The 27462-nt window shown below is 43.1% G+C and overlaps 1 protein-coding gene across 1 annotated transcript in view; it reads left to right on the top strand.

Moving 5' to 3' along the window:
• Positions 1–469: 469 nt before the first annotated feature.
• Positions 470–27462, top strand: part of LOC135202236 (gamma-tubulin complex component 2-like) — a gene marked incomplete at its 5' end in the record, with an annotated part of 79913 nt that continues 52920 nt past the window's right edge. The window contains 7 exon segments of the mRNA XM_064231509.1: positions 470–543; positions 670–834; positions 1698–1890; positions 9979–10021; positions 10024–10164; positions 25778–25921; positions 26899–27053. Coding sequence (XP_064087579.1) covers positions 491–543; positions 670–834; positions 1698–1890; positions 9979–10021; positions 10024–10164; positions 25778–25921; positions 26899–27053 — 894 coding nt within the window.

Raw genomic sequence — 27462 nt, 5'->3', positions numbered from 1 at the left:
TGTGTCAATTTCCACCAAATTGGCAACAACGACTTGCCATTCCTTGCACGCATTAAAGGTTACTTGGTTCCAGCCGTACAATTATGTATTAAAATTTTTAAAAAATTATTTCAGCCATACAATTATTAAGAAAAAAAAAGTCAAAATAGTAATAAAGACTTAAATAAATGAAAAGTGTTAGCAAAAAACTACAAATTTTTTGTCATAAACATTTCACTGAACTGTTGTCTGCTCGTGGATTCTGACTGCCAGATTACAACAAGGCTGAAAAATATTACCAGTATACAGTCCTGCTTATAAGGGACCAATCTGATGAAGATTTTTTTTTTTTATCTCAGCTTCTCTGTTTATGCAATATCTGTTTCTGGAAATGGTAACTGTATAGATGGATTTTTTTTTAATATCCTAAACAATGTTTTGAAGTCTTGAATAAATGTCTCATGTAATGCTTTAATTTTTTGGTCAACAGTGTTTCGGTAATCCAGAAATCATGAGTGAATTCAGGATTCATCACATTGTGAGCGAGCTTTGCACCTTCTTAGGGTAAGTTATTTTTTTGTTTTTGTTTTCAAAGTTTTGATTAGTATTGAAAACTCATAGTTTTGTCAACATCTTGGAATTTTACATTAAAAGTACAAACTTTAAAAAATAATTGGTTTGCTCTTTTAGGATAAATCCAACAGTTGCAGAAAATTATACTGAAAATCTGAAGGCTTCCATTCATAGATTCGATAACACACAAGCATCAGCGTCAAGTGCAGTTAAGATTCTGGCAGAGAAGTCTAGTAGCCGGAAAGCCTTCGTAAATAAATATGATGAACTTAAAAGTCGCAAGTGAGTGCAGTACCTCTCTATTTTACTTTAAGGTGCATTATTCGACTTTTCATATAATGTCAGTATTAATGTAAACCCGGGAGAATATATCAATAGAATGTTAAAGTGAAATCCCTCAAAATCACATAACAGCTTACCGATGTAAACATAACTCGGTTCAAACACCCCCCACCCCTCTCTCTCTCTCTCTCTCTCTCTCTCTCTCTCTCTTTTTCTACATGTACATATCCATTAGTAAAAAAACACGGGAAAATATTGATAAAATGTTACTATTTCACATACTGATTCCCTATATGCTGTATTGTTATATTGATCTGTTATCATCATAATATGCATTATTTTGTTTTATATACCAATGGCACCTAATGGTATGAATATATAAGCTAACTTTAATAGTAGGTAAGTTTCATTTCAAATGATAAAGAAATTATCAGTGAAAGAAGCCCTTCCCCCCAAAAAATAACTGAAATTAGCTGCAGACTCAAATTTACAAAAGGAGACAAGTGGAACTCCATTCAGTAGATGAATGCAGATCTGGACAAGAGTGAAGAATAACAGTGAGAAAAAATTATGTAGTAGTCTTAAGTGCAAGGTATAAAGGTTGCATGGAGATGAAAAGGATCGGGGAGAGGAATGCAGTGATATTGATGTCACAGGGTTGCATTATGGAAAGTCTGTAGCAGGAGCGGTTGCAGGAGGCGACCCAGATGGAGTAGTTGATTCTTTTCAGGTTAATAATGGTGCAGCTGACATTTGTTTTAGATGAAGTAAGGCATCTTATGATAGATGTGTTGTAATAAGAAAAATTAGCATTTGCATAGATATTACCCATTTTCTGTATGTTTGATCTCATAATTTTTCAGTGTACAAGATGTTGATTCACTTGTTGTGGTTCTGGGTGGTCTTCAGGAAGACCAAGATTTGAAAAGGTTTGTGGAAGAGATGTCAAGACAAAAACTGGAGGAAGATGGCTATCCATCTATGTCAGCCCCTGAAATTGTAAATGATCTCCAACAAGCTACTGATACTGTGCTTTCAAGAGATCAAATTGAGAAGGTAGGTAAATTAATTACAATAATGAATCTTACCACTTTTAAGATAGCTAATAAAACTCTCACCCTTGTGCGTTAAGCAAGCATGAAAAATAAAGATGATAATTTACTGAGATTTGTATGACATTTGCTGCGTAATGTAGTTCACCTACCCCCACTGAGTAAGATCAGAATATTTAGCTTACATTCTGAAAAAAATTTGCAGCCATTTTGAAAGCAATATTGGTTTTTCAGAAGTTAGGTTTTGTTCATGAAACTTACCTGTCAGATATATATATAGCTGTATTTTCCGAAGTCGACAGAAATTAAAAAAACTTACGACACACGTAGTGGGAGTCAGGTGGTTAGTACCCATTCCCGCCGCTGGAGGCGGGTATCAGGAATCATTCCCATTTTCTATTCATAATTTTTCTGTCGCCGGTGTTGTAAACACAGTTTTCAGCACCTCCGTCTTGAATTTAGGAAACTTGGCTACTATAAGTACCTTTTTGATTTTTGTGGTATCTTGACTTTTGGATCGGTGGCTAGGCACACGTTAATGTGGATTTGATTGATTTTGGCTTGATTCTCTTTAAATAAGAGTCTGGTTCTAGTTCGGCTAGCGCCAGGTTTTGTACCAGGAGTGATTGCGAGGTAGGCTACTGAAAGCATCAGTAGACCCTCATACTTTGTGTAAGAGTTGCAGAGAGCATGATTGCATGTATGAAAGTCGCTGCAAGGAATGTGAGTGTCATTCGATTTGGATGGAGAGCGTATGAGTCCTATCTGCGTAAGCTTGAACGGGATAGGTTAAGGAGGTCTTCCTCCAGGAGCGTTTCAGGTAAACGGCAGGAAGTTCATGTTTCTCCTACTAACCCTCCTTTAATCACTACTCCTAACCCTGTAGTGTTGCCTTCGGGCCCTGAAGCAGTGTCTGTAGAGGGTAATACCCTACACTTATCTTAGAGTCGATTCGTAATTTAGAATCTAAAGTGCTCGCCTTCGAAGGCAAAAGTGAAGGTGCAAAGTGCAGTGACAGTGCTCCTTCGTTGGTGAGGTGCGTCAGATCGGCCCCATTTCGCCTCTAGGCCTAGACCGCTGCCGGACTCCCAGGTTTTCAGGGAGAGGGCATGTCGAAAGCCGCAGGAGGGTTACGGGGAACGCCCACCGATCTGACGTGCCTTCGGCAGTATCTGTGGACGTTACACAAACTGCCAAAGAGTCGTGCGCGTGCACGCCTCCTGAAAAGAGTGTTTCTCTTCTTTCAGAGGGCTTCCTCCCCGCACAAGGGGTGGAGCTCGCATTCTATTTCACGCCCGCTGAAAAGGAGCGTTGGTGATCGTGACGCTTCACGTCCAGTTTTGGCTCTCGAGAGGCGATCTTCGCCTGAGAGTGTGTTCGCTGCTTTCCCGCCACAGAAGAAGCGTAAGGAGTCATCGGATGATGACTTTGTTGAGCGCCCCAGTCGCTCTCGAGCGCGTGCTACGGCAGTTTCTAGGGAGAAGGAAGAAGGCGTCCCCTCGCCCCTCGCCTTCTCACAGGATCAGCCCCGTCACCTGACAAGGAATCCTCTCCTACTGAGAAGATCCTGCGCTCTTTGCAGCAACAGCTTGCTGATGCTCTGCTAAGAAAGGGACGCAACCACGTCCCAGGAGAAGGATGACCGTCTTCCTGTGAAGAGATCTAGAAGGTCTCCTCTCTCTCCTCGCTCGTCTATCTCTCCACTTTCTCGCCTGCTAGAGTTTGTGCGACTCCCAGCGGCTCTCTGGAGGAGTGAAGAGGATTTTGCTCGCTCGGCGCATGAAGCGGTATTACCCGCTCGTAAGCTTGCGGTGCGAGAGCTTGATACTTGCGTGAACGCTTCGGTGCAAGTTCACGTTCTGACGCTCGGTCGGAAGCCAAGCGAACGCCAGTTGCATCTAAGAGTGCTCCAGCGGAAGCAGAGCGCGCACGAGATGTTAAGCGCGCCTTAGTTAATGTCATTCGCACGCCAGTGGACGCCAAGCGTGCGCCAGACGGAGGCCAGCAGCGCGCGATGGTGCACGCCAATCCCAGCGCTAGTTGCAGCCAGGCGTGCGCCAGTGGACGCCAGGTATGCGCCAGTGGACGCCAGGTGTGCGCCTGGGACGCCAGGTGTGCGCCAGTGGACGCCAGGTGTGCGCCAGCTGACGCTGGCGGGTGGACGCCAGATGTGGAGTTTCGTTTCGTCCGCCTTCCACCATGTTTGTGATGACGTCTTTGCAAGTTGCTCGGGTCTTAGAGATTCGACCGGAGTTCCTATTAATGAGGTCAGCTTTACCTTCCACTTCACAGCAACGCGCCTCGTGGAAACTTAGACCAGATAGTCTTGGTCCAGCCTATTGCCTCAACTTCACCTGTGTCGGAAGCAGAGGTTAGTGACGCTTCGGTTGAAGTGGATGACGAGAAAACCTTTGGCGGCAGTCTCTTCCGACTACCATGGTTTTGACCCGCCTTCTTCAATCAGAGTTTGGAGAGACGTTTCACCCGGAGGCTCCTCGCTCTCCTCCTTCACAACTTTCTTCGTCCAAGATCAACAAAGGTCTCGGCATTCGTCAGGATGAAGAAGTCCCTTTCAACTAAGAGGGCTCTTCGTAAGGTCCATGACTGGATGGAGAAAAGGAAGTCTCAGGGAAAGACTTCTTTTGCCCTGCCACCTTCGAGACTTAGTGGGAAGGCTGGCATTTGGTACGAGACGGGAGAAGACGTAGGTATTAGACTTCCCTCGTCAGCCCAAGGAGACTTCGCCAGCATTGTGGATGCCTCGAGGAGGTCTCACCTGTCCTCTTCGAAAGTTTCATGGTCAACTACGGAAATGGACTACCACCTTAAAGGCCTCTTTCGGACGTTAGAGGTCTTCAACTTTCTAGATTGGTGTTTGGGGTAGTTCTGGATGCCAAGTCTAGGAGTTCCGACTCGATTAGTCTGGGGGAGCTGTCCAGCGTAATGTCGTGCATGGACAAGGCCGTCAGAGATGGTTCGGAGGAGCTTACAGCTCACTTTTGCACAGGGCTCTTGAAGAAGAGATCCCTGTTTTGCAATTTTACAGCGAAATCTGTTTCTCCATCACAGAAAGCAGACTTGCTCTTCGCTCCTTTTCGGATCATCTCTTCCCCCAGGCTATGGTAAAAGACATTGCGACCAGTCTACAGGAGAAGGCCACGCAAGATCTCCTCGCACAATCTTCAAGGAGACCTGCGGTTCCTTCGTCCTCGGGAGTTTCGATTATCAAGAAATCGAAGCCCTTTCGAGGTAGTTCTTCCTCGAGACCAGCCCCTCGAGGAAGAGGCACTTCCAGAGGCAGAGCCACGGCGCTGGCCAAGAACAAGAAGTGAAGCAGAAGTCCTTCAGTCACCGGTTGGAGCCAGGCTTCAGCTTTTTGCGCAAGCCTGGGAAGAGAGAGGTGCGGACAAATGGTCCGTGGACATATCTAAAGAAGGGTTACCGGATCCCGTTCCTGAAAACCACCCCCCAGCTGTCTACGACACCCAGGACATGTCTCTTCCTATCGGGGAGAAAAACAACAAGTGCTTTACGATCTGTTAGATCAGATGATCGTGAAACACGCCGTAGAACAGGTCTCCGACTTGAATTCCCCCGGATTTTACAACAGACTGTTCCTGGGTGCCAAAGCAGTCGGGGGAATGGCGACGGTACTCGATGTCAGCAACCTGAACCTCTTTGTCATCAAGCAGAGGTTCAAGATGGAGACACCGTAGTCAGTGATGGGAGCTTTGAGACCGGGGGATTGGATGACTTCACTAGATCTCCAGGACGCGTATTTCCACGTCCCCATCCACCCCCAGTCCAGGAAATACCTGCGGTTTGTCCTGAAAGGAAAAGTGTTCCAATTCAGGGCTCTCTGCTTTGGACTCAGCACTGCTCCCATGGTATTCACCCTACTGATGAAGAACATTGCGAGGTGGCTTCATCTTTCCAATGTCAGGATCTCTCTCTACCTGGACGACTGGCTCGTACGAGCCTCCTCGAAAAGACCGGTGTGGGGTGGAGGACCTTCACACGACGTTGACGTTAACGAAGTCCTGGGGCTTCTGGTGAACCTCGAAAAGTCACATCTGACCCCTTCTCAGTCTTTAGTCTATCTGGGGATTCAGATGGACTCAGTGGCTTTTCGGGCTTTTCCGTCCAGGGGCGACAACTAGATTGCCTAAGCAAAGTGTCAACCTTTCTGGGGAAGGATTCATGCTCGGTGAGGAATGGATGAGTCTGCTGGGGACCATTTCCTCACTGGAGAAGTTTGTTTCCCTAGGGAGGTTGCACCTCAGACCTCTTCAATTCTTCCTTGTGCCGACAATTGGAAGCACCAAAACACTTTGGATTCGATTCTCGGTGTTATCAGAAGAGGTAAAGGAAAACACCTAAGATGGTGGACCGACCCTTTGAAGCTCGCAGAGGGTCTTTCCCTCAAGCTTCAGAACCCCGACCTAGTGTGTTTTCCGACGCGTCTTCCACGGGGTGGGGAGTGGGGAGCAACACTGGGGGGGGAGGAACAGTGTCAGGCACCTGGAGGGGGAACAGTTGCTGTGGCACATAAACCTCAAGGAGCTGGCAGCAGTTCATCTGGCGCACCAGTTCTTTCAGAACGAAGTCTCCGGAAATGTGGTGCAGATCAACTCGGACAACACACAGCCCTGGCATATCTCAAGAAACAGGGAGGAACCCACTCTCGATCCCCCCTGTTCTTCCTTGTTTTTGCAAAGGAGATCCTGTATGGGCGAAGGCACACGACGTCTCTATACTGACGAGATTCATATCAGGGGTAGAAAACGTCCGTGCAGATCTGCTCAGTCGACAAGGTCAACTTCTGCCAACGGAGTGGACTCTTCATCAGGAAATATGCCAGAGGTTGTGGAAGTTATGGGGATGTCCTCTCGTAGACATCTTCGCAACTTCCAGGACAACGAGACTCGCTGTACTGCTCACCAGTTCTAGACCCAGGAGCAGTAGCAGTAGACGCCCTTCTTTGGGACTGGACGGGACTAGACGTATATGCCTTCCCCCGTTCAAGGTCAGGGGAAGTGATAAGAAAATTCGCGGCATCAGAGGGAACGAGGATGACTCTCATCGCCCCCTTCTGGCCAGCGACCGACTGGTTCACAGAGGTCATGTCCTTTCTTGTAGACTTTCCGAGGACTCTGCCTCCAAGGATAGATCTACTCAAACAGCCCCACTTCGAGAGGTATCACAAAAACCTCCCCGCTCTGAGTCTGACTGCGTTCAGACTATCCAGAAGTTGGCCAGAGCGAGGGGTTTTTCAAGACCAGTGGCGAAAGCCAATCGCAACGGCAAGAAGACCTTCTTCTATTGCCGTTATACCAATCCAAGTGGGCTGTTTTCCGGAGCTGGTGCAGGAAGAAAGACATTCCTCCACCTCTACCTCTGTGAGCCAGATCGCAGACTTCTTCTCTACTTGAGAAATGAAGTTCGCTTAGCGTGCCTACGATAAAAGGCTACAGAAGTGTGCTTTCTGTAGTCTTAGGCATAGAGGACTGGACTTAGCCAACAACAGAGACCTTCATGATCTTCTTAAGTCTTTCGAGACTTCGAAGGTACCCCAACCAAGAGTCCCTTCTTGGAACTTAGACATTGTTCTAAAGTTTTTGACGTCCAGTATTTTTGAAACCGCTCAACTTAGCTTCGCTTAGAAACCTGACAAGGAAGACACTTTTTCTACTGCTCTGGCGACGGCGAAGAGAGTTAGTGAGATCCAGGGCTATAAGCAAGCATGTTGGGTTTAAGAACTCTGATGTGTTTGTTCTTTAAGCCCTTTGTTCTTAGCAAAGAACGAAAACGTCCAACCTTGGCCCAAGACATTTGAAATCAAGGGTTTGACAGAGATCGTGGGTAATGAGCCAGAGAGATCCTGGTCCCTGTCAGGGCTCTCAAATTCTATCTAGGACAGAACGAAGGACTGTAGAGGACTCGGGCAACTTGTGGTGCTCGGTAAGAAGCCCGATCTTCCCATGTCAAAGAACGCGCTTCTTTCTTCTTGAGAGACACCATTAAGGAAGCTCATTCCACATGTAGTGATGTGACATGAAACTGTAAAAGTGAATGCCCACGAGGTGAGGGCTATTTCGACTCGATAGCCTTTCACAGGAATATGGCACTCAGTGACATTTTGAGTGCCACATATTGGCGGAGCAACTCGGTGTTCGCTTCACACTACCTGCGGGAGGTGAAAGCGACATACGAACATTGCTCGTCGCTTGGACCATACGTCGCTGCAGACACTGTTTTGGGGGCAGGAGGTAGCACTCATCCTTTCCTTTAGTGGTAGGTGAGCTTTTAATCATGTGTGTTTTTTGGTTGTGGGGTTGACCGCCGAGGCGGATCTCCATTCTTTAGTCTAGTTTAGTGGTATACCTTTGGTAGACTAGGCCAGGTGGTTTTTTACTTCGTTGCCCTCATTGTATGGTCAATGGTCTAGTCACATCGTGGTCACGCCCCCGTGGACAGATCATCCTGAGTGCACCAGCTATATAGGTCTCTACCTCGCTGGCAACTCTAATAGCACAAGCAGACTTACGCGGCAGTAACCACGAAGTCAGCTATGCTAACAGGTAAGGAATCAAGATATCAGTTTATCTGCATATATATGTTTCCTAAAATCTTCTATTCTGTCTACTCCCACCACCAAAGGTGGGATTCAGCTATATATATATCTGACAGGTAAGTTTCATGAACAAAATGATATTGTAATGATACAATTAAGTTTGTTCATACTTACCTGGCAGATATATATAATTAAGTACCCACCCCACCTCCCCTCAGGAGACAGTGGAAATAAAAAATTATGAATAGAAAATGGGAATGATTCCTGATACCCCCGCCTCCCAGCGGCGGGAATGGGTACTAACCACCTGACTCCCACTACGTGTGTCGTAAGTTTTTTTAATTTCTGTCGACTTCGGAAAATACAGCTATATATATATCTGCCAGGTAAGTATGAACAAACTTAATTGTATCATTACAATATCATTTTTTTGGCTATTTTTCATGGTAAGTAGTTTGCTTCTCTTTTGCTGTTCCATTCACAGCAGTATAGAGATAGGTGCCGGTAAGGTTACGCTTAACAGACAGTTGTCTTAATTGAATTTACATATTCCTTGAGTTATGATAAGCATGTGTTGTGTATGGAAATTCTGGGAATGGCCTGCAATATGGATGACAGGTGAACTGGATAGCAACTGTCATATGGGATAACCAATTATCCTCTATCTTGTTTGCCAAAAGTGCAGATGCAAGTTTTAGTAGCTGTCTTAATAAGTGATAAGTGTTGAAATAAAACCCTCTATTGAAAATGTATATATTTATAGGGCTGTTAGAGGATGAAATCCTGTAATATCTCACTTTAACAGATGGCGGATTGAGGATGGTTGTTCATTATTTAAAAATAAAACTATCCAGTGTAATTAAGGAAAATTCCATGGGTTAGGGACTGTTGGTTGATTATGGGCTGTTTAAAGTAACCTGTTAACATTAGGTTAAGAATGAATTTAAATGCTGTGCATCAAAGAACTTATGTTTCTCAGATCAGTGTACCACTAGAAAAGTACTTGGTGATATGCTCCCTCATCCAGCAATTTGTCAGTGTTCCATCAGGGAAAGCATAGTATGTAGATATTCTTGGATAGGACAGCTGAAAGGGTGCCAATGAAATGTTTTAGCTTTTATTTAAACATAAGCAGCAAGAGGTCAGTTATATAATCTTTTGGCTTTCATGAGTGTTGATAGCCATGTTCTCTAAATTGAAACATATATTTTATGCCTTTGTTTATCCTATTTGTATTTTTCAGTCTTTAAAACCAATAGTAATTAATATAAAAAACTATCAGAGATAAAGAAGTGACCTTTTATACTTATTGAAACAACTTGATTGAGAACCCAGCATCTAGTTGTTAACAAAGGTTTGAAATTTCAGATGTAAGATATCTGTTAAGAATATAATATTCTTTTTTTGTTAGAATATATTGTGTCTGTTTTAGTGTAAAAGTGGGTAATAAGTAGGAAAGTATCCTTACATTGTGAAAAGAATAAATCAGTATGATAGTGTATTGATCTGTCATTTCAGCTAAGGACACGGTTATTGAAAGAACTTGAGGTAGTTCATGTGCCAGTGAGGCCTTGAAAGCCATAGAAAATACTGAAAAGAAGGTTGTTCCTTTGGGGCCACAAACTCCAGAGTGGGTGACAAATCGACCTTTCATGTCACTTGACTTCACAAAAACAGATCCTCAGCAGGAAAATGCTCCTTTGGGTAGGTATTTTAATATTTTTTGTCATGAATATTCAGTTGTAATTTTAGTCAGTAATTAGGTTAAATCTAGTGTCTGAGATGGTATAATTGGTAAGTGGTTTGGAAGAAAAGTTAAATAGCTTGTTAAACTATTTAGAAATTTTAGGCAGAAAATCAAGAATGTAGCACAGTGTGCAGTCAACAAGACCAAAGCTTTTGTAACTACTGACAGTAAAAAAAACAAACTGTTCACCAAAGTTAGCTTAAATTCAATACACTATGTAAATAGCAAACAGCTGCATAATAAATTGATGGGTAGCTATGTTTAGGTTGATGTTTAGCACACATTCAACTGCCTCAGTGGATTGAATAACTGATTTCAGCTGATGTAGCACATTGATTATTGTAGTTTTTAAGTTCATTTTTTTTAAATACATAAGGCAGTCCCCTGGTTACAACTGGGGTTCCGTTCTTGAGACGCGTCGTAAGCCGAAAATCATCGTAAGCCGGAACGACGGTGGAAAAATGTATTAAACTAAGAAAAAAAGTTATAAAAACCTTACTTGTAATCCTTTGGGTACACTACATGTAGGTTTCCTGGACATTTTATGTACAATCTGGAGTTGTTTTCATCCAAAAAATGGTGGTTCTGGAAGGTAAAAGTACACAATTAATACAAAATACTACACAAAGTCCTGAATGCAATAAGTAAAGTAGAGTATATCAAGAGTAAAAGAGTGAATGTATGTATAATTCCTTACTTTTAGTTTAAAGTTGTCGTGCTATGTAACCCTGGACAAAGTTTTTTGTGGCCACATGGCCCTACTTCATTCATGGGTTCTGGGATTCTGGAATGTAAAAAAAAAAAAAATATTAATAGTATTGTAGTCCTCTATGTAATAAAGTATACTATTACAGTAGTACGTATACCATACAGTGGTTTATAAGATATAACATGCATAAAACTTAGTTAGGAATTCCTTACATACTTACCAACTTTTAGTGAGTCTCAAAGCTGTTAGCTAGGTTGTGGGAGATGGAGATAGTATGCATGTGTAGGGAGCCTGCAATAATAAGGACAATTACAGGGTAGTATGTATGTGTATGTACAGTAATATAAGTTCTATATTATTTCAGGTTTTTATACATTCAACTTCCCTGCCAGATATATACTTAGCTATAGACTCGTCGTCCCCGACAGAAATTCAAATTTCGCGGCACAACGCTACGGTAGGTCAGGTGATCTACTGCCCTGCCCTGGGTGGCAGGACTAGGAACCATTCCCGTTTTCTAATCAGATTTCTTCTGTCGCCCGGACCATCAACATTGTTGTTGGTTCCTCTTGACTGGATTTTCTTTTTTCATCGACAATTGATCTTCTTGACCGACTTTTGGTGACGTATCTGGATTGTTGGATTGGCATACGCTTTTGTGGACTGTTTTTGTGGACTTGCTTTGGATTTTTCTTAAAATGTCTGACGCCGGAATGGTTGTGAGACGTTGTGTGAATGTAGGCTGTAAGGTGAGGTTGCCGAAAGCTTTCGTAGACCCTCACTACACCGTATGTAAGGGTTGCAGAGAGTATGAATGTTCTTTCACTAATACTTGCAAGGAATGTGAAAATTTGAGTGAGAGAGAGTGAAGGAATCTAATACTTATTTGAAGAAGTTAGAGAGGAGAGAGAGAGTGAGGAAAGCTTCCTCTAGAAGTTTGAGTAGTTCTAGATCTAATGAGCTAGTTCCTAGTTTGGGATCTTCCCCTCTTGTAAGAATTGCTACTTCTCCTTCCTTTTCAGCCTCTTCACCTATTGCAGATCCAGTAGATTCGGCAAAAGAACTTGCGGATCTAAAAGCAGCCTTCAAGATCATGGAAAACAAAATGGCTGCTCTGCAAGGTAAGGCTAGTGATATTACAGTGGACAGTGATGTGAGTGTCCCCAGTGTGGTGGAGGAGCATCTGGTCGGCTCCACAACGCTCCCAGGTCTAGACCTCTTCCAAGCTCCCATGCCCAGGGGGAGAAGGAATGTCAAAAAAACCGTAAGGAGGTTGTGGAGAATCCCCACCGATCAGGTGTCCCTTCGGCAGGCTTTGTGACACCCCAGACTGCCAGGGATCGCTATTGCAAAAGCGTCCTGCGTGAGTGTTTCTTATCGTCGGGGTCTTCGTCTCCTAGACGCGATTGGGGGGATTCTGATCGCTCGCGACCATTGAAGAGGAGTTGGAAGGCGCCGACTCTTGACTCGAGCCCAGAACGCTTCCCTGAGGAGTCTCCTTCGGATGTTAAGAGGGCAAAGAGAGCCCTATTGTCACCAGTAGTTGGAGTGGAGCCCATGGCCCATGGCTCCTCCCCATCCTTCTTCCTCCTCCCGAAGAGGATAAAGAGGAGGCTACTAAGAGATTTCTAGTATCTATGCAAGAACAGATATCGTCGTTGGTAGGAGTGCTTCAAAGGAACCTCCTCGAAGGAAAGACACTTCCCTTCCATCAAGAGTCCTCCAGACGTGTGGAGGTCCCTGCCGCCAGGAACGAGGCTCCTATTAGGAGTGAGGCTTCTAGCAAGAGCGAGGAGCCAACCAAACGTAAGGCTCCTACTAGGAGTGAAGAGTCGTTCGGACGTACGGCACCTTCCAGGAGTGAGGAGTCAAACCAAGCGCAAGACTCCTACCAGGTGCGAGGAGCTGATCAGGCGTCTGGCGCCAGCCAGGAGTGAAGAGTCACCCAGGAGGCAGGAGCAAGAGCCAGGAGTGAGGAGTCACCAGGAGGCAGAAGCCAAGAGCCAGGAGTGAGGAGTCACCCAGGAGGCGGAGTCAGGAGTCAGGAGCAGGAGTCAGGAGGCAGGAGTCAGGGGTCAGGGAGGCAGGAGGCAGGAGTCAGGGGTAGGAGGCAGGGGAGGAGTAGGGAGGTTTCAGGAGTCGGAAGCAAGATTCCGACTAGGACTCGTATACGAAATGATGAATCTTCTCCAGACAGAAGCACCTCTCCTTGGATCGTAGGAGGTCTGGAAAGACTCTCCTCCAAACGAGAACGTTCTCCTCTTCTGATCGGGTTTTAGAAGAGGTGTCTGAAGACGAGCTCCCTACAAATGAGGGGCTCTCGAACTATAAGACATTAGCCTCCATATTACTGCAAGAGTATGGAGACTCTCTTAGTCCAGCCACTCCTCCTTCTCCTCGTTCGCTCTTTTCGAGTACTGCTACAGTAAAGTCCTCTGCTTTCCTGAAAATGAAACCAGCGATTTCGATGAAGAAGGCCCTCAGTCTTTGGTATTCATGGATGGGCACTAAGAAAGAGTTGGGAACAAAACAGTGTTCTGCATGCCTCCTTCCAAACTCCTTGGAAAGAGAGGTATTTGGTATGGGACAGGAGAGACTATGGGTCTTTCTCTTCCTGCATCGGCAGACGCGGACTTCGCTAATCTGGTTGATGCCTCCAGACGACACTTTTTAGGGTCGGCCAGATCTACATGGAGCATTTCAGAACTGAACCACTTTCTTAAAGGACTGTTCATCATATTAGAAGTGTTCAATTTTTCTGGATTGGTCTCTCTGATTCTTTAGCTAAGAACGTCTCAGGACTCTGAGTTTCTTAAGAACCCAGAAATTCTCCATAGCGTCCTGGCATGCATGGACAAGGCGGTTACAAGACGGTTCAGGGAGAGGCTTCCCTTTTTGGAGTTTCTGGAGTTGTTGAAAAAGAGATCAGTTTATGGATCCCTTTTGTCAAAAGCTGTTTCTCCTAGTCAGAGGACCGCGTTATTGTTCGCCCCTCTGTCAGATCATCTGTTTCCTTCTCAGTTGGTGAAAGATATATCTCGCTCACTAACTGAGAAGGCGACACAAGACCTCCTTGTTCAGACTTCGAAGAAGAGTCGCCCCGTAGTCCGTCTACGAGTAGAAGGACTCTCGTCCTCCTCAGCAGCCCTTTCGTGGAGGGTGGCAACGGCTCGTCCCCTTCCAGAAAGAAGAGCTCTGATAAGAGAAAGGAAGGTCTTCCTTCAGGCCCTTCAAGAAAGGAAAGTGACTTGATGAATCTCCAAGCACCAGTAGGTGCCAGACTCCTGAACTTTGCAGGAGCCTGGGCGCAGAGAGGAGCCGACTCTTGGTCGGTTTCAGTTCTAAAGAAGGGATACATCATCCCCTTCGAAGACAGTCCTCCCCTAACCTCTACTCCTTGGGAAATGTCAGCGAGGTACAGAGACCCTGTAATAAAAAATACTCTCCTTCAAATGGTGGATCAAATGTGGGAAAAGGAGGCCATTGAACTTGTACAGGATCCACTCTCCCCGGGATTTCACAATCGCCTTTTCCTAGTACCAAAGGCATCGGGGGGGTGGAGACCAGTATTGGACGTAAGCACACTGAACCGTTTTGTTCAGAAGAAGAAGTTCCGAATGGAAACGTCCGCCTCGGTGATGTCAGCGCTACGTCCAGGAGATTGGATGGTCTCTGGATTTACAAGATGCATATTTCCACGTTCCCATTCACCACTCGTCAAAGAAATATCTTCGGTTTATGATAGGGGGCAAGATTTTTTCAATTCAGGGGCTCTGTGTTTCGGCCTGTCTACAGCTCACAGGCTCTTCACCAACCTGATGGCGAATGTAGCAAGATGGCTTCACCTAGAGGGAATAAACATCTCCCTCTACTTAGACGACTGGCTGATCAGGGCCAAGTCGGAGAACCAGTGCTTGGAGGACCTGATGATAACACGGAATATGATACAATCTCTGGGATTACTCGTAAACCTCGAGAAGTCGCAACTGATCCCCAGCCAGAACTTGGTCTATCTGGGGATTACAGATGATTCTCGGGGTTTTCGGGTATTTCCTTCGCAAGGAGAGAATCACTCGAGGCTTGTCAAGAATCAATCAATTCTTCTTAGAGAGAGAGCACAGTTCAGCGAGGGAGTATTTGAGCCTTTTAGGGACTCTGTCCTCGCTAGAAAAGTTTTTCTTCTCTGGGGCTGGGGAGGCTTCACCTTCGCCCTCTTCAGTTTTTCCTGAAAAAGGTTTGGAGTTGGAAGACGGGGCAACCTCAGACTCTTTCCCGATTCCACAGGAGGTGAAGAATCACTTAAAGTGGTGGATCCTTCCTCTAAATAAAGAAGAACGAAGGCGTGTCACTTGCCCTGCAGAACCCCAACCAAGTGTTATTTTCCGACGCTTCGGAGTTGGGATGGGGAGCGACGCTAAGGAGCAAGGGAGGTGTGTCCGGCACCTGGACAAAGGAGCAGGTGTCCTGGCACATCAATTGCAAAGAACTAGTAGCCATACACCTGGCCTTAAGATTCTTCGAGGAGGTAGTCAGATAAACTCGGACAACACCACGGCTATGGCTTACATACGCAAGTAAGGAGGGACTCATTCATCTCCCTCTATCAAGCTAACAAAAGATCTGTTAACCTGGACAGAGGAAAGAGGTTATAACTCTCCTCACAAGATTTGTGCAAGGATAAGAAATGCGAGAGCAGACAGGCTAAGCAGGAGGGAAATCAGGTCCTCCCCACAGAGTGGACCTCTACACGCAGAAGTGTGCCGAAGTCTGTGGGTCTCTGTGGGGGAGGGGCCTCACAAGACCTATTTGCTACGTTCCTCTACAAAAGAGTAGAGACTTTTTTTGTTCTAGTTAGAAGAGCCAAGAAGCCTTTGCAATCGACGCGTTTCTCTGGATTGATTCGGGCCTAGACGCCTACGCCTTTCCCCCATTCAAGATCCTGGGGGGAAGTATCTCAGGAAAATTCGTGGCTTCAAAGGCTTCAAAGGGCACGAAGTTGACCCTCATAAGCCCCATTTTTTGGCCAGCAGAAGATGGTTTCACGGAGGTACTGGAGTGGATAGTGGACTTCCCCAGGTCTGGCTGCCAAGCAGAACAGATCTACTCAGACAAACCCCACTTCGAGAGGTTTCATCACAACCTCCCCGGTCTCGCTCTGACTGCCTTTCGACTATCGAAAGACTCGTCAGAGCGAGGGATTTTCTCGCAAGGCTGCAAGCTCTATCGCTAGAGCCTGCAGATCTTCAACGAGAAGAGTATACCAATCGAGTGGGGAAGTCTTTAGGAGATGTGTAAGAATAAGAAGCTGTTCTCCTCCAGTACCTCTATAGTTAACATTGCCGATTTCCTCCTTTTTCTTAGAGAGGAATCGCACTTTCTGTGTCTACAATCAAAGGATACAGAAGTATGCTGTCTTCAGTATTCCGGAATCGAGGGCTAGAGATTGCAGAGAACAAGGATCTCCACGATTTGATTCGGTCCTTCGAGACTTCGAAATCAGGGTCTCCGAGAACACCTAGCTGGAATCTGGACGTGGTCCTGAAATTCCTTGCCTCGGACAAATTCAACGAACCTATACATCTTGCTTCCTTCCGCGACGTCACTAGGAAATGTTTATTCCTGTTGTCTTTCGTGACGGCCAAGAGGACGACGCGAATTGCACGCTCTGGACTCAAAGTGGGGTTTAAAGGAGATGCGGCTATCTGTTCGTTCCGACATTATTTCTGGCGAAAATGAAAACCCATCAAAACCTTGGCCCAGGAGCTTTGAGGTAGGGAAAAGGCCTATCTAACCTCGTAGGCAGAGAGATAGAGAGGTCTCTCTGTCCGGTTAGAGCTCCTAAATTTTATTTAGAGAAAAAGAAGCAGATGGGGAGGCTGTCAACAAGGTCTTTGGTGTGTGCTGTGAAGAACCCAAAAGACTATGTCTAAAAAAACGACCTTAGCCTTCTTTGTGAGAAGCGTGATTAATGATGCGCACAAGAACTGCCCGGATGAATCCTTCGGTCTTCTAAAGGTTTTAAGACTCATGAGGTAAGGGCAGTAGCAACGTCGCTGGCGTTTCAAAAGAATATGTCTCTCAGGAATATCATTGAGACTACATATTGGAGATGCAATTCAGTTTTTGCGTCTCATTACCTGAAGGATGTGAAAGTGACCTATAAGAAATGCTTCTCTCTCGGTCCATTTGTATCAGCAGATACAGTTCTGGGACTTGGAGCAAAGACTGATCCTTAAATATTTTATCTTAAATGTACATAAACCCTCTTGTCAGATATGTGCTTGGTTTCCTACTTAGCAAGCGTACTGATGTCGCACGGGCGGCTGGTGTCATTGCTGGTAGGGGACCAGGGGTATGTATGGCTAGTAGGGGGGTACAAAATTTTTTTTTTTTGTGTTATGTTATAAATGTACGTGTATTTATGTTTCGAGTTATTGGTTGTTTGTAGGGAGTTTGGGGATAACTCCTTGCAATCTTAGAACTAACATGGATGTTAGGATCAGTGATCGGGATCGGTGTTGTGTCCTTGAACAAAGGTGTATTGTCATGTTAGTGGAATAGCACCCAATGACAAGGCCTTTAGGCTCTGCCGAGTAAGTGGATAAGTAGCCCCATTGGCAGACCCACAAGAACTCTTAGCCATAGATCAATATCTCGCTGAGGCTCTTGAGGCGAAGCAGACTCCTGGGCAGTAGCCACGAAGTCTTCCGCCTAATCAGGTAGGAACCAAGGTTTATTAATACCTACAACATATGTTGTTTACCTGTCTATTTCAGTAGTTAGCTGTCTCTTACCCACCACCAATGGGTGCTAATCAGCTAAGTATATATCTGGCAGGGAAGTTGAATGTATAAAAATGATATTGTCATGATACAATAAAGTTTTATACATACTTACCTGACAGATATATACGATTAATGGCACCACCCAGCCTCCCCGCAAGAGACAGGTGGAAGAGAAGAAATCTGATTAGAAAACGGGAATGGTTCCTAGTCCTGCCACCCAGGGCAGGGCGGTAGATCACCTGACCTACCGGTAGCGTGTGCCGCGAAATTTGAATTTCTGTCGGGGACGACGGAGTCTATAGCTAAGTATATATCTGTCAGGTAAGTATGTATAAAACTTTATTGTATCATGACAATATCATATTTCAGAAAGCTATGTTTAGTACTAGGTACAGTAAAAACTAAAAAAAGATGAATTCCAACCTAATTTCAGTGTGCTTTGTACAGATGACAGGCTAGGATGAGGGAGCTTGAAAGGGGATGGGCGGCCTGGCCTGGAATGATATAGAATATTAAAGGACAGTATGTAACCACTTAAGTACAAAATGTACTGTTACATAATTAACAATTTATACACATTAAAAACAGTTTAGAATTCCTTACCTTTAGTGAAATGAAAAGATGTAGGCTATGTAACATGAAGTTAGTTATGTACTGTAGAGGTCTGGTTTATGTAGTATGTACAAGGTGCATGTCAGTCTGGAATGATAATGTACATATGATTAGTAAAGTTACATTTACTAAATATATACTAATGTATATACACTATGTACATATTACATATGTAATAAAATGTATAAAAATTCATTAAAAAAAAAAAAAAGTTTCCTTACCAAATTCTAGTGGTTGGCTTGCTTACTGGGATGGCATAGTATGGTGTTAGATGAGAATGGCTGGGCTATGGAGTGGAATTTGCAGGTGCTTGGGAGTCTGAAATGATAAAAAATAAAAATGATAGAGTATTAACTACTGCACACAATAGGTATATGTAGTATTATTTACTGTTTGACATATGTACAATTTAAAAAATGAAGAATTCTTTTACCTGATGGAGTTAGAGAGGTGATAGTACTAGTGTCAACTGATTTAGGCTCTGAGGAGGCTACATTTAGATCTGGAAAGAATGATAGGGTACATAATAAGGTGGATGTAGTACTTAGTGTACATACACTTTTTATAAAATTTCTATTAGCAATTTTTAAAACATTTAAAAAAATTGTTAAGGATTCCTTACCTGATGAATAGGGTGAGACATCAAAAACCATGGAAAGGCTCAGGGTCATCTGGGTCATCATCACTATCAAAGGGTTCTGGAATGATTCATAAAGAAAAATATTAGGTTATGCAACATCAAACACATTATGTAATAGTACATAGTATGTATGTAATAATGTAGTGTAAACAATTTCCAACATGAAAATGAGAAAAATGAAATTCCTTACCTACTAGAGGTGGACGGGCTGCTACATAGGGTCCAGGTAATACAGAGGGATCTGAATTTGGCATCACCTCTGCAATAAAATACAAATGATGAAAATGAATGAAGTTACAATACCCTAACATTTATATTAAAAAATTAACATTCATATTAGTATACGTATGTACATTTTATATTACAGTATGTAAACAAAATAAATTAAAAAGAGTTCAGAATTCCTTACCAGGACTAGGAGTGGGAGGTGGTACTGGAGACTTGTGGAAGAAAGTGTCAAGCCTAGACTGCACACTTTTCTTCATCTGCTTCTCCTTCAGGGTTTCCCTATAAAAAGTTACCAAATCCATGATCCCTCTCCGGATTCTGTCAAACCTGGCAACGTTAGGGTCTTCTCCCTCAAAAGAAGCCAAGGCTCTCTCCAGATGAGTAAAACCCTCTGACAAGCCTTTGACAGTTAATGCCCTGGGTTTTGGGTCTGGTACCTCTAACTCCTCCTCAATCATCTGCTGCTCCAGCTCAATGAGGTCCTCTGATGACTCTCCTCTCCATGGGATGCCAGCAGCTCTGTAACGTCCTCAGCTTCCAGATCTAGTTTGAGCCTGTTGCTTAGCCCTACGATTTTCCTTGTCACAGTCGACATTTTCTGCCTGGTCAAATCCTTCAAAACTGTGCACAAACTGTGGACACAGTTTCTTCTAGGCCCCATTTAAAGTGGTTGTCTTCACCTTGTCCCAAGTACTTGCAATATTCCTGACTGCATCAGCGATGTTGTAGCCCTTCCAAAACTGCTTCAAAGTCAACTCCTTGTTACCTTCGATGGCCCTCAAAGCAGAGCGTATTGTCCTTCTAAGGTAGTATGCCTTGAAGTGAGCAATTACTCCCTGGTCCATCGGCTGTATAAGCAATGTTGTATTCAGTGGAAGGTACACCACCTTCTCATTAGGGTGCATGTTGCTCAAATTTGATGGGTGACCAGGGGCATTGTCTAAGACTAGCAGAACCTTAAAAGGCAGACCCTTTGAGGACAAATACTGTTCCACAGCTGGTACAAAGTGGTCATTGAACCAATCTTCGAAGACCATCAAGGTAACCCAAGCCTTCTTGTTAGACTTCCAAATGACAGGGAGTTGACTCTTGAAAATCCCCTTGAAAGGCCTGGGATTCTCTGCCAAATACACTAGCAAGGGTTTAAGTCTCAAGTCGCCACTAGCATTGGCCCCAAAGAGTAAAGTCAGTCGCTCCTTACCAGCTTTATGGCCAGGTGCTGACTTCTCCTCCTTGGAAAGGTACGTATGTTTGGACATCCTTTTCCAAAATAAGCCAGTCTCATCTACATTAAATACTTGGTCAGCTGTGTAACCACCATCCTTAATTATTTCAGCCAAACCACTAGGAAAACTGTCTGCTGCTTCGCTATCAGCACTAACAGCTTCACCTTGCAGCTTCACATTATGCAAATTCGCACGAGCCTTAAAACGGTTAAACCAACCTCTACTCGCAGAAAATTCTCCACTAACACTGCCTTCCCCATGTTTCTTCACTACTGCCTCATGCAGCTCTCTAGCCTTCTCCGGGATCACACTTAGGCTCACTGGAACACGTCGCTGGTTCTGGTCCTCCAGCCAGATCATCAGTAATTTCTCCATTTCCACAATGCTCTAGCTACGTTGCTTCACATTAATCACCGTTGCCTTAATCGGTGCAGCATCCTTAACGTGCTTCAGAATACGTTCCTTGTCCTTCACTATAGTTACCACCGTCGTCCTGCTAAGCTCCAAAGCACGACCTATCTCGGTGTTCGTCTCTCCCTTCTCAGAATGTTTAACGACATCGTACTTTACCTTCATGGTGATGGCTTTCCCCTTCTTAGATGAACTATCCAGTAACATAGTGAGACACAACCTAGCGAAACGAAGGCAAACACGTGATTGAAGTGGCGTTGTTTGGTATTGTTACGCTCCACAGCGTCCTCGACCAGGCTAGGTCGTTGTCCGGTCACTTTACCTTACAGTTAATAGCATAAATTATATATGGCCCTCCGCTCAGAAACTAGTTCTGCGTATGAGGCATCATTAAAAAGCATCGAAAAACATCGTGACCTTTGAATTTGTGTTATAATCTAACCAGAAACTTAGTTTTTTCATCATTACTGTAAACAAGAAATGATTTTTTCATATAGCATGGGTTTTTGAATACGGTTGTAAACTTGGAACGTCGTAAGCTAGTACGTATCCATTCGCTCGGAAACTAGTTCCGCATATGATGTGACATAAAAAGTGTCGAAAAAAACATCATAACCTCAAAATTTGTGTTGTAATCTAACCAGAAACTTATTTTTATTAATATACTGTGCTAAACTAGAAAGGATTTTTATCGTAGTATGCGTTTTTGAAAAACTGTGAACTTGGAACGTCGTAAGCGTAAGCATCGTAAAGTCGGAAAAAGCGTCGTAACCCAGCCTGGATTTTTTAATGAATATTTCAGAAAACCCGTTGTAACCTCGGATCGTTGTAAGCCGAAGCCGTCGTAAGCCGGGGACTGCCTGTACAATAGTACCTCGAGATACGAGAGGCTCAACTTACGAAAAATCCAAGTTACGAAAGCCAATGCGAAAAATTTTACTGCTCTACATACGAAAAGTTTTCAAGATACGAAAGGTTTCTGAAAGTCCGAGATTCGCCCGATAACAATTTTGAAACGCGCCGCACGCTGCCATCTTAGTGCTAGTAGACTCGCCACCATCCTGCTGCTCTCCCATTGGTTCCTGATGCTAGCCAAGCCATGAGATCCTTCTCTCTGATTGGACAGCATCCCTCCCATCATGCATCTTCTATAGTACGCGCTGGCTTCCCTTAGCTCGGCCACTCCGCACCCGAAACTTTTACCGTACGCAATCGGCATTCGTTCGCTCCAACGATTTCGTTTAGTAACGTAAATTCGTTAGTGATTTCGTTGCAGTACATATTATCGTGTTGTGCGAAGACTGTATTATTACGTATTTGTGTAACTTTACGTAAATTAACGTAGTCATGGGTCCCAAGAAAGTTGAAATTCACAGAAAGAAGCGCATGCTGTCTCTGGAGACAAAGATGGAGATCATAAAGTAGTATGAAGCTGGTATGCGATTGACTGTGATCGCAAAGGAATACGGCCGTAATCCGTCGACAATAGGCACCATCCTTAAACAGAAGGATGCCATCAAAGCAACTACATACGAAGGGCATCACTATTTTGTCCAGCAAGAGGAGCCATGTGCACGACGAGATGGAACGGCTGCTCCTCATCTGGATAAAAGACAAAGAAATCGCTGGCGATACAGTAACGGAGACAGCAATCGTTTTCACAAGGCCAGTGCTATTTTCGGCGATTTGATTGCGCAGGCGGAAGACGAGGAGGGGAAGGGACTTCAACGCCAACCCCAGAGTTCAAGGCTTCGCATGGCTGGTTCGAGAAATTTCGTAAACGGACTGGCATCCATTCGGTGGTGTGTCATGGGGAGGCTGCCAGCTCGGACACGAAAGCGGCCGAAGCATTTAAGAAGACTTTCGACGAGATGATGACCAAGGAAGGCTACAGTTCTCAGCAAGTCTTCAATTGTGATGAGACTGGCCTTTTTTTGGAAAAAAAAAATGCCTCGTCGGACGTACATCTCGGAGGAAGAGAAGCTACCGGGCATAAGCCTATGAAAGACAGGCTTACGCTTGCACTTTGTTCAAACGCCAGTGGGGATTGCAAGGTGAAGCCCCACCCCTACTGGTGTATCATTCTGAGACTCCTTGAGCCTTCAAGGCCCACAAGGTGCTGAAGGAGAAGCTTCCAGTGATGTGGAGGGCTAATACAAAAACCATGGGCTGGGTAACGAGGCTTTTGTTCACGGAGTGGGTGAAATCTGTGTTTCGGCCCGACTGTGAAGAGTTTTTTTGGAAGAGAAAGCGCCTCCCCCTGAAATGTCTGCTGGTGTTGGACAATGTCCCTCCCCACCCTCCTGGCCTCGAGGAAGATATCCTAGCGGAGTATTCCTTCGTTAAGATTCTTTTTCTTCCGCCCAACACCACCCTCTCCTCCAGCCATGGACCAGCAAGTGATAGCAAACTTTAAGAAGCTGTACACGAAACATCTTTTCAAGAGATGTTTCGAACATCACCGATACCACAAACCTCACCTTGCGTCAATTTTGGAAGGAGCATTTCGACATCGTCATTTGCATCCGACCTCATTGACCTAGCTTGGCAGGAGGTTTCGAGGCGAACCTTGAATTCCTCGTGGAGGAAACTCTGGCCTGATGCCGTATCCGCCAGAGACTTCGAGGGATTCGACGTGGGCGAAGCTGGTACTGCAGAGTCAGAAACAGTTGATGATCCCGAAACTGTTTTGGAACCAGAATCTTGATGAGATCGTTGCACTCGGCAAGTCCATGGGGCTGGTCGTCGACGAGGACACATCAACGACCTTCTCAAGGAGCACCAAGAGGAGCGTACAACGGATGACCTGAAGGAGTTGGAGGCCATGCAACTTAACGTCGTTCAAGAGGAGTTCTCTAGCAGCGGCGAGGAGAGGAGGAGGATCTATGACAACGGCAGAAATTAAGGATATTCTAGGCGCTTTTCATAAAGTGCAATTGTTTATCGAAAAAAGACACCCCGCAAAAGGCTCACACAGGTCGTATGCTTGCGCAGTTCGATGATGTTTGCTTGAGTCGTTTCAGGAACATTGTGAAAAGTAGGCAGAAGCAATCTTCCTTGGATCGTTATTTTTAAAGAGGCCTTCAGCATTAGCAGGAGTAAGCAAAAAAGGAAGAACCAAGTGATAAAAAACAGAAAGTTGAAAGCAAAAAGGAAGAACCAAGTGATGAAAAACAGAACGTTGAAAGCGGTGATGAAGTTGAAATTCTGTAAAAAAAAAAAAAAAAAAAAAAAACCAAAAAAAACCTACGTAAAAGTAAAAAAAAAAAAGTTAAAAATAAAAAAAAAGAAAAAAAAAAAAAAAAAAATGTTTACGTAATTTCTAGAGTTTTTGTAAGTCAAGTGTTACAATTTTGTTAAGGTGTTTCGTAAATTTTAGTTTTATGGTTTTCCTTAAATTTTTTGTGTGTTTTCATAAAGTTAAGTGTACGTACGTTATCTGCCGTTTGTCCTCCTCCTCCTCTGCCGCCACTATCGGAGATAGCCTCACTCGAAAGGTAAGCTTCCACATTTTACGTTACAGTAATAATATTTCTTGTACACTAATATACACTTTATTTACAGGTTTTCGATTTTTATTCTTAATGTAGGTATTGAATGGTCCAAATTGTTGTAGTATTTCATTGTTTATAGGTCAATTTAGCTTTATTATGAAATTTAATGGGGTGTTTTTGGAGGGCTTGGAACGGATTAGCCATTTTACATGTAAAATGTGTTCCAAGATACGAAAAACTCATTATACGAAGGCCGCCTCGGAACGGATTAATTTCGTATCTCGAGGTACCACTGTATATGGTTTTCTATTTTTTTCAAGTTTAGTATTTTCAGTATTTGATTTGTTGTTCTTTTGTTTATATGCCAGTGAACTGAAAAACTTTAATAGATTATCAAGTAATTTGCGTGGTATAAACTGGCCAACTGTATCTCAGTTCATAGAAATGCAGGTGGGTAAAGCTGGTGAAGTATTTTAAGATTTTGCAAATACTGTTTTTATATTGTTTTTAATCTCTGAGGAATGAAAGACTTGACACTGCAACAGGAAATAACTTGTCATTGCATAGTTACACAGTTAAACACCACATGAGCATGACATCTTGAAACAAAATTGAAATATAAAGAAAAAGATGAAGATCCACACAAAACAGATATTTAGAAATAAGTAAAAAGAGATTTTGTAATCCCTAGAACTTATGTAAATTTGTTCTTCTTTTAACATTGCTTTTAAGAAAGGTAACTTTTGATTTAATACTTATTTTAGTTTGTTGAGAATTTTGAAGCTAGTGAGTATTGTTCTGATTGTTATTTTTTTCTTGTATATTAGATTATGTCAGTATATTGTAAAAGGTAGGTTTAAAAGAGCTTTGCAACTGCTTAACTTTTTCTATTCATGATAGCATAGAGATACATTTGCATATGGTGCACTAAAAACATGTTGAACAATTTTGACTACTTAAATTATCAAATAAATTTCACTTTGGAAGAAGAAAATCACAAGTTAACATTCCTAGATGTAATGTTGGGAAAGACAATGGAATAATGTCAGTACCACAGTATGCAGAAAGAAAACTTAAGCAGTAGGACTAATTTTCTCAAGTTTTTGTATTATCATTTCAAACTTTATGCTTTTTCTACTTTTTATATAAAGCATGGTGACTAATAATTTTATTATAAGAGAAGACTATCCCCTCTTAAGGATATACTTTAGTAGTCTTGCAATATTTTGCAACATATAAATATCTCTTCTGTGTAATAACTTAGTACAAGGAGAGACTATTCCTTCATTCTGATAGACTTAGGTAATTTTTCAATATTTTGCAACAGTGATGTTGCTGGCACTTTATAGTTGAAGAACTTACCTCTTGAGGGTGCAGAAAAGACATATTGAACTCACTAGTATTTGTCTTGACAGAGAGCACGTAATAGTTGTTTTTGTTTTCTATATTTATATCTCCTATTTAGGTGATGTGCCCTCACTGTCCCAAGAGCACCAACTTATTGAAGATCTTTTGCATCTTATGATGGGAGTTGAAGGAATTTATATCAAAGGAGAACCTGCGGCAAATTCGTATGATCCACCAGAGTTTATTGTGGATTCTTCCGTTGGTAAGTTTTTTCTTTGATTTGCTATATAGTCTACTATTTTGCAAGCTCAAAGGGAAAACAAGGAAAGTAGTTTATTTAAATTAGGCTGGGATTATATGTGTGTGTGTGTGTTTTGGAGACAAGTAAATTAATTGAACTTTGATTTAGGAAATGGTTATTGTTGCTTAAGTGTTCCAGAGTGCTGTGTAATGATATGGTCTCATATTAGTCTTGTAAGATTTTCTGTGAGACACATCCAATTAATTTTCAATTTCATCTGATGCTGGAGTTGATAGAAGTTAGTGGTTTTTATTATTGGCCTCTTGAAAGAATACTTAATAAAACTAGATATACCTTGTGGAAGTAATTTCTTTGGATGCAGTGGTCAGAGTTCTAGGTAGCTCAGTGCCCTTATCTACTCCAGACATAGTGGATACAAGTTTTGCACACACCACCAAGGAAGTGATAGATACAATTTATTTTCCAAATTATAGTCTACCTAAATGCAAGACATGCTGTTCCTGATTGAAAAGAGCCTCTGCTGGCTGGATAACCTTACCTCGCATGCAGACCATGGATCCTTGGTTTCAGAGCTTGGCCTCTGGCCAGAATTTTATGTTCCATTCCATTATTATTTTTAAAATTGATTTTCTTTTAAACAAGATTCATTTCGTGCAAGTGCTAGTCATTGGAATTTAATTTAAAATTAACATTTTCTATTTTTTTAATAATACTCGTCTTAATGAAAAATTATGAGACAACAAAAATTAGCTGTTAAAGTTTTGCCCTAAAGCAGTCAAACGTGCTTAAAATGGGCAGTTAAGGAAAAAAGAAATGTAAATGATTTAAGTGATGGAAATAAGATATTTTTTCGTTTCCAGTTGTCAAAAGCTAGAAATATACTCATACAAAATTATGAGATATAATTTGCAAATAATGTTATTGTAAGGTAATTGTATTAACGATACAGAAAAGGGTTCAAATTTTAAATTTTTCAGATCCATCCCTCGGTCAGTTTGTGAATCGAATATTGCCTGTGTGTGGGTACTATTCTCAGTTAGCAACATTTATTAAAGAAAAAAGCCAATATCATCATGGTGTTGTTAACCAGGCACTTGCCGCAGCTATTAATACTCTTATTCAGGATTATTTGGTAAGTTGATTGTGATAGACTCAAAACTTTTTGTATTGTATTCACTTACATATGCTCCAGTTAGGGTCACAAAAATGTAGCAGTCAACTGCTTCACCCTCTGTGTCCCTTCATTGCCGTTAACACTAGCAAAATTCCATGGACTGTTTTCACTGGAATTGCCAGAAAATTATTAACTGATTTTTACACCTCTTCATCTGTTTACATAACTTCTTAATTAACCCTTAATGGATGGGCACCATCACAGTGAGTATCAAACCATACGATTTGGATGAATTTAGCGCAAAAGATGTTCAGAGCACTTCGATGGCCTATAAATGACTTATGGCAACTGTGATTTCTTGGCTTGGGGAGTTGGGAGTCAGAGCTAGATCTCAGTATGATTTTAGACATGAAGGGGAATGTTTCGG

The sequence above is a fragment of the Macrobrachium nipponense genome, chromosome 30 (assembly GCF_015104395.2).
Source record: "Macrobrachium nipponense isolate FS-2020 chromosome 30, ASM1510439v2, whole genome shotgun sequence".
Lineage (NCBI taxonomy): Eukaryota > Metazoa > Arthropoda > Malacostraca > Decapoda > Palaemonidae > Macrobrachium > Macrobrachium nipponense.
This window is presented reverse-complemented; position numbering and strand designations above follow the sequence as displayed.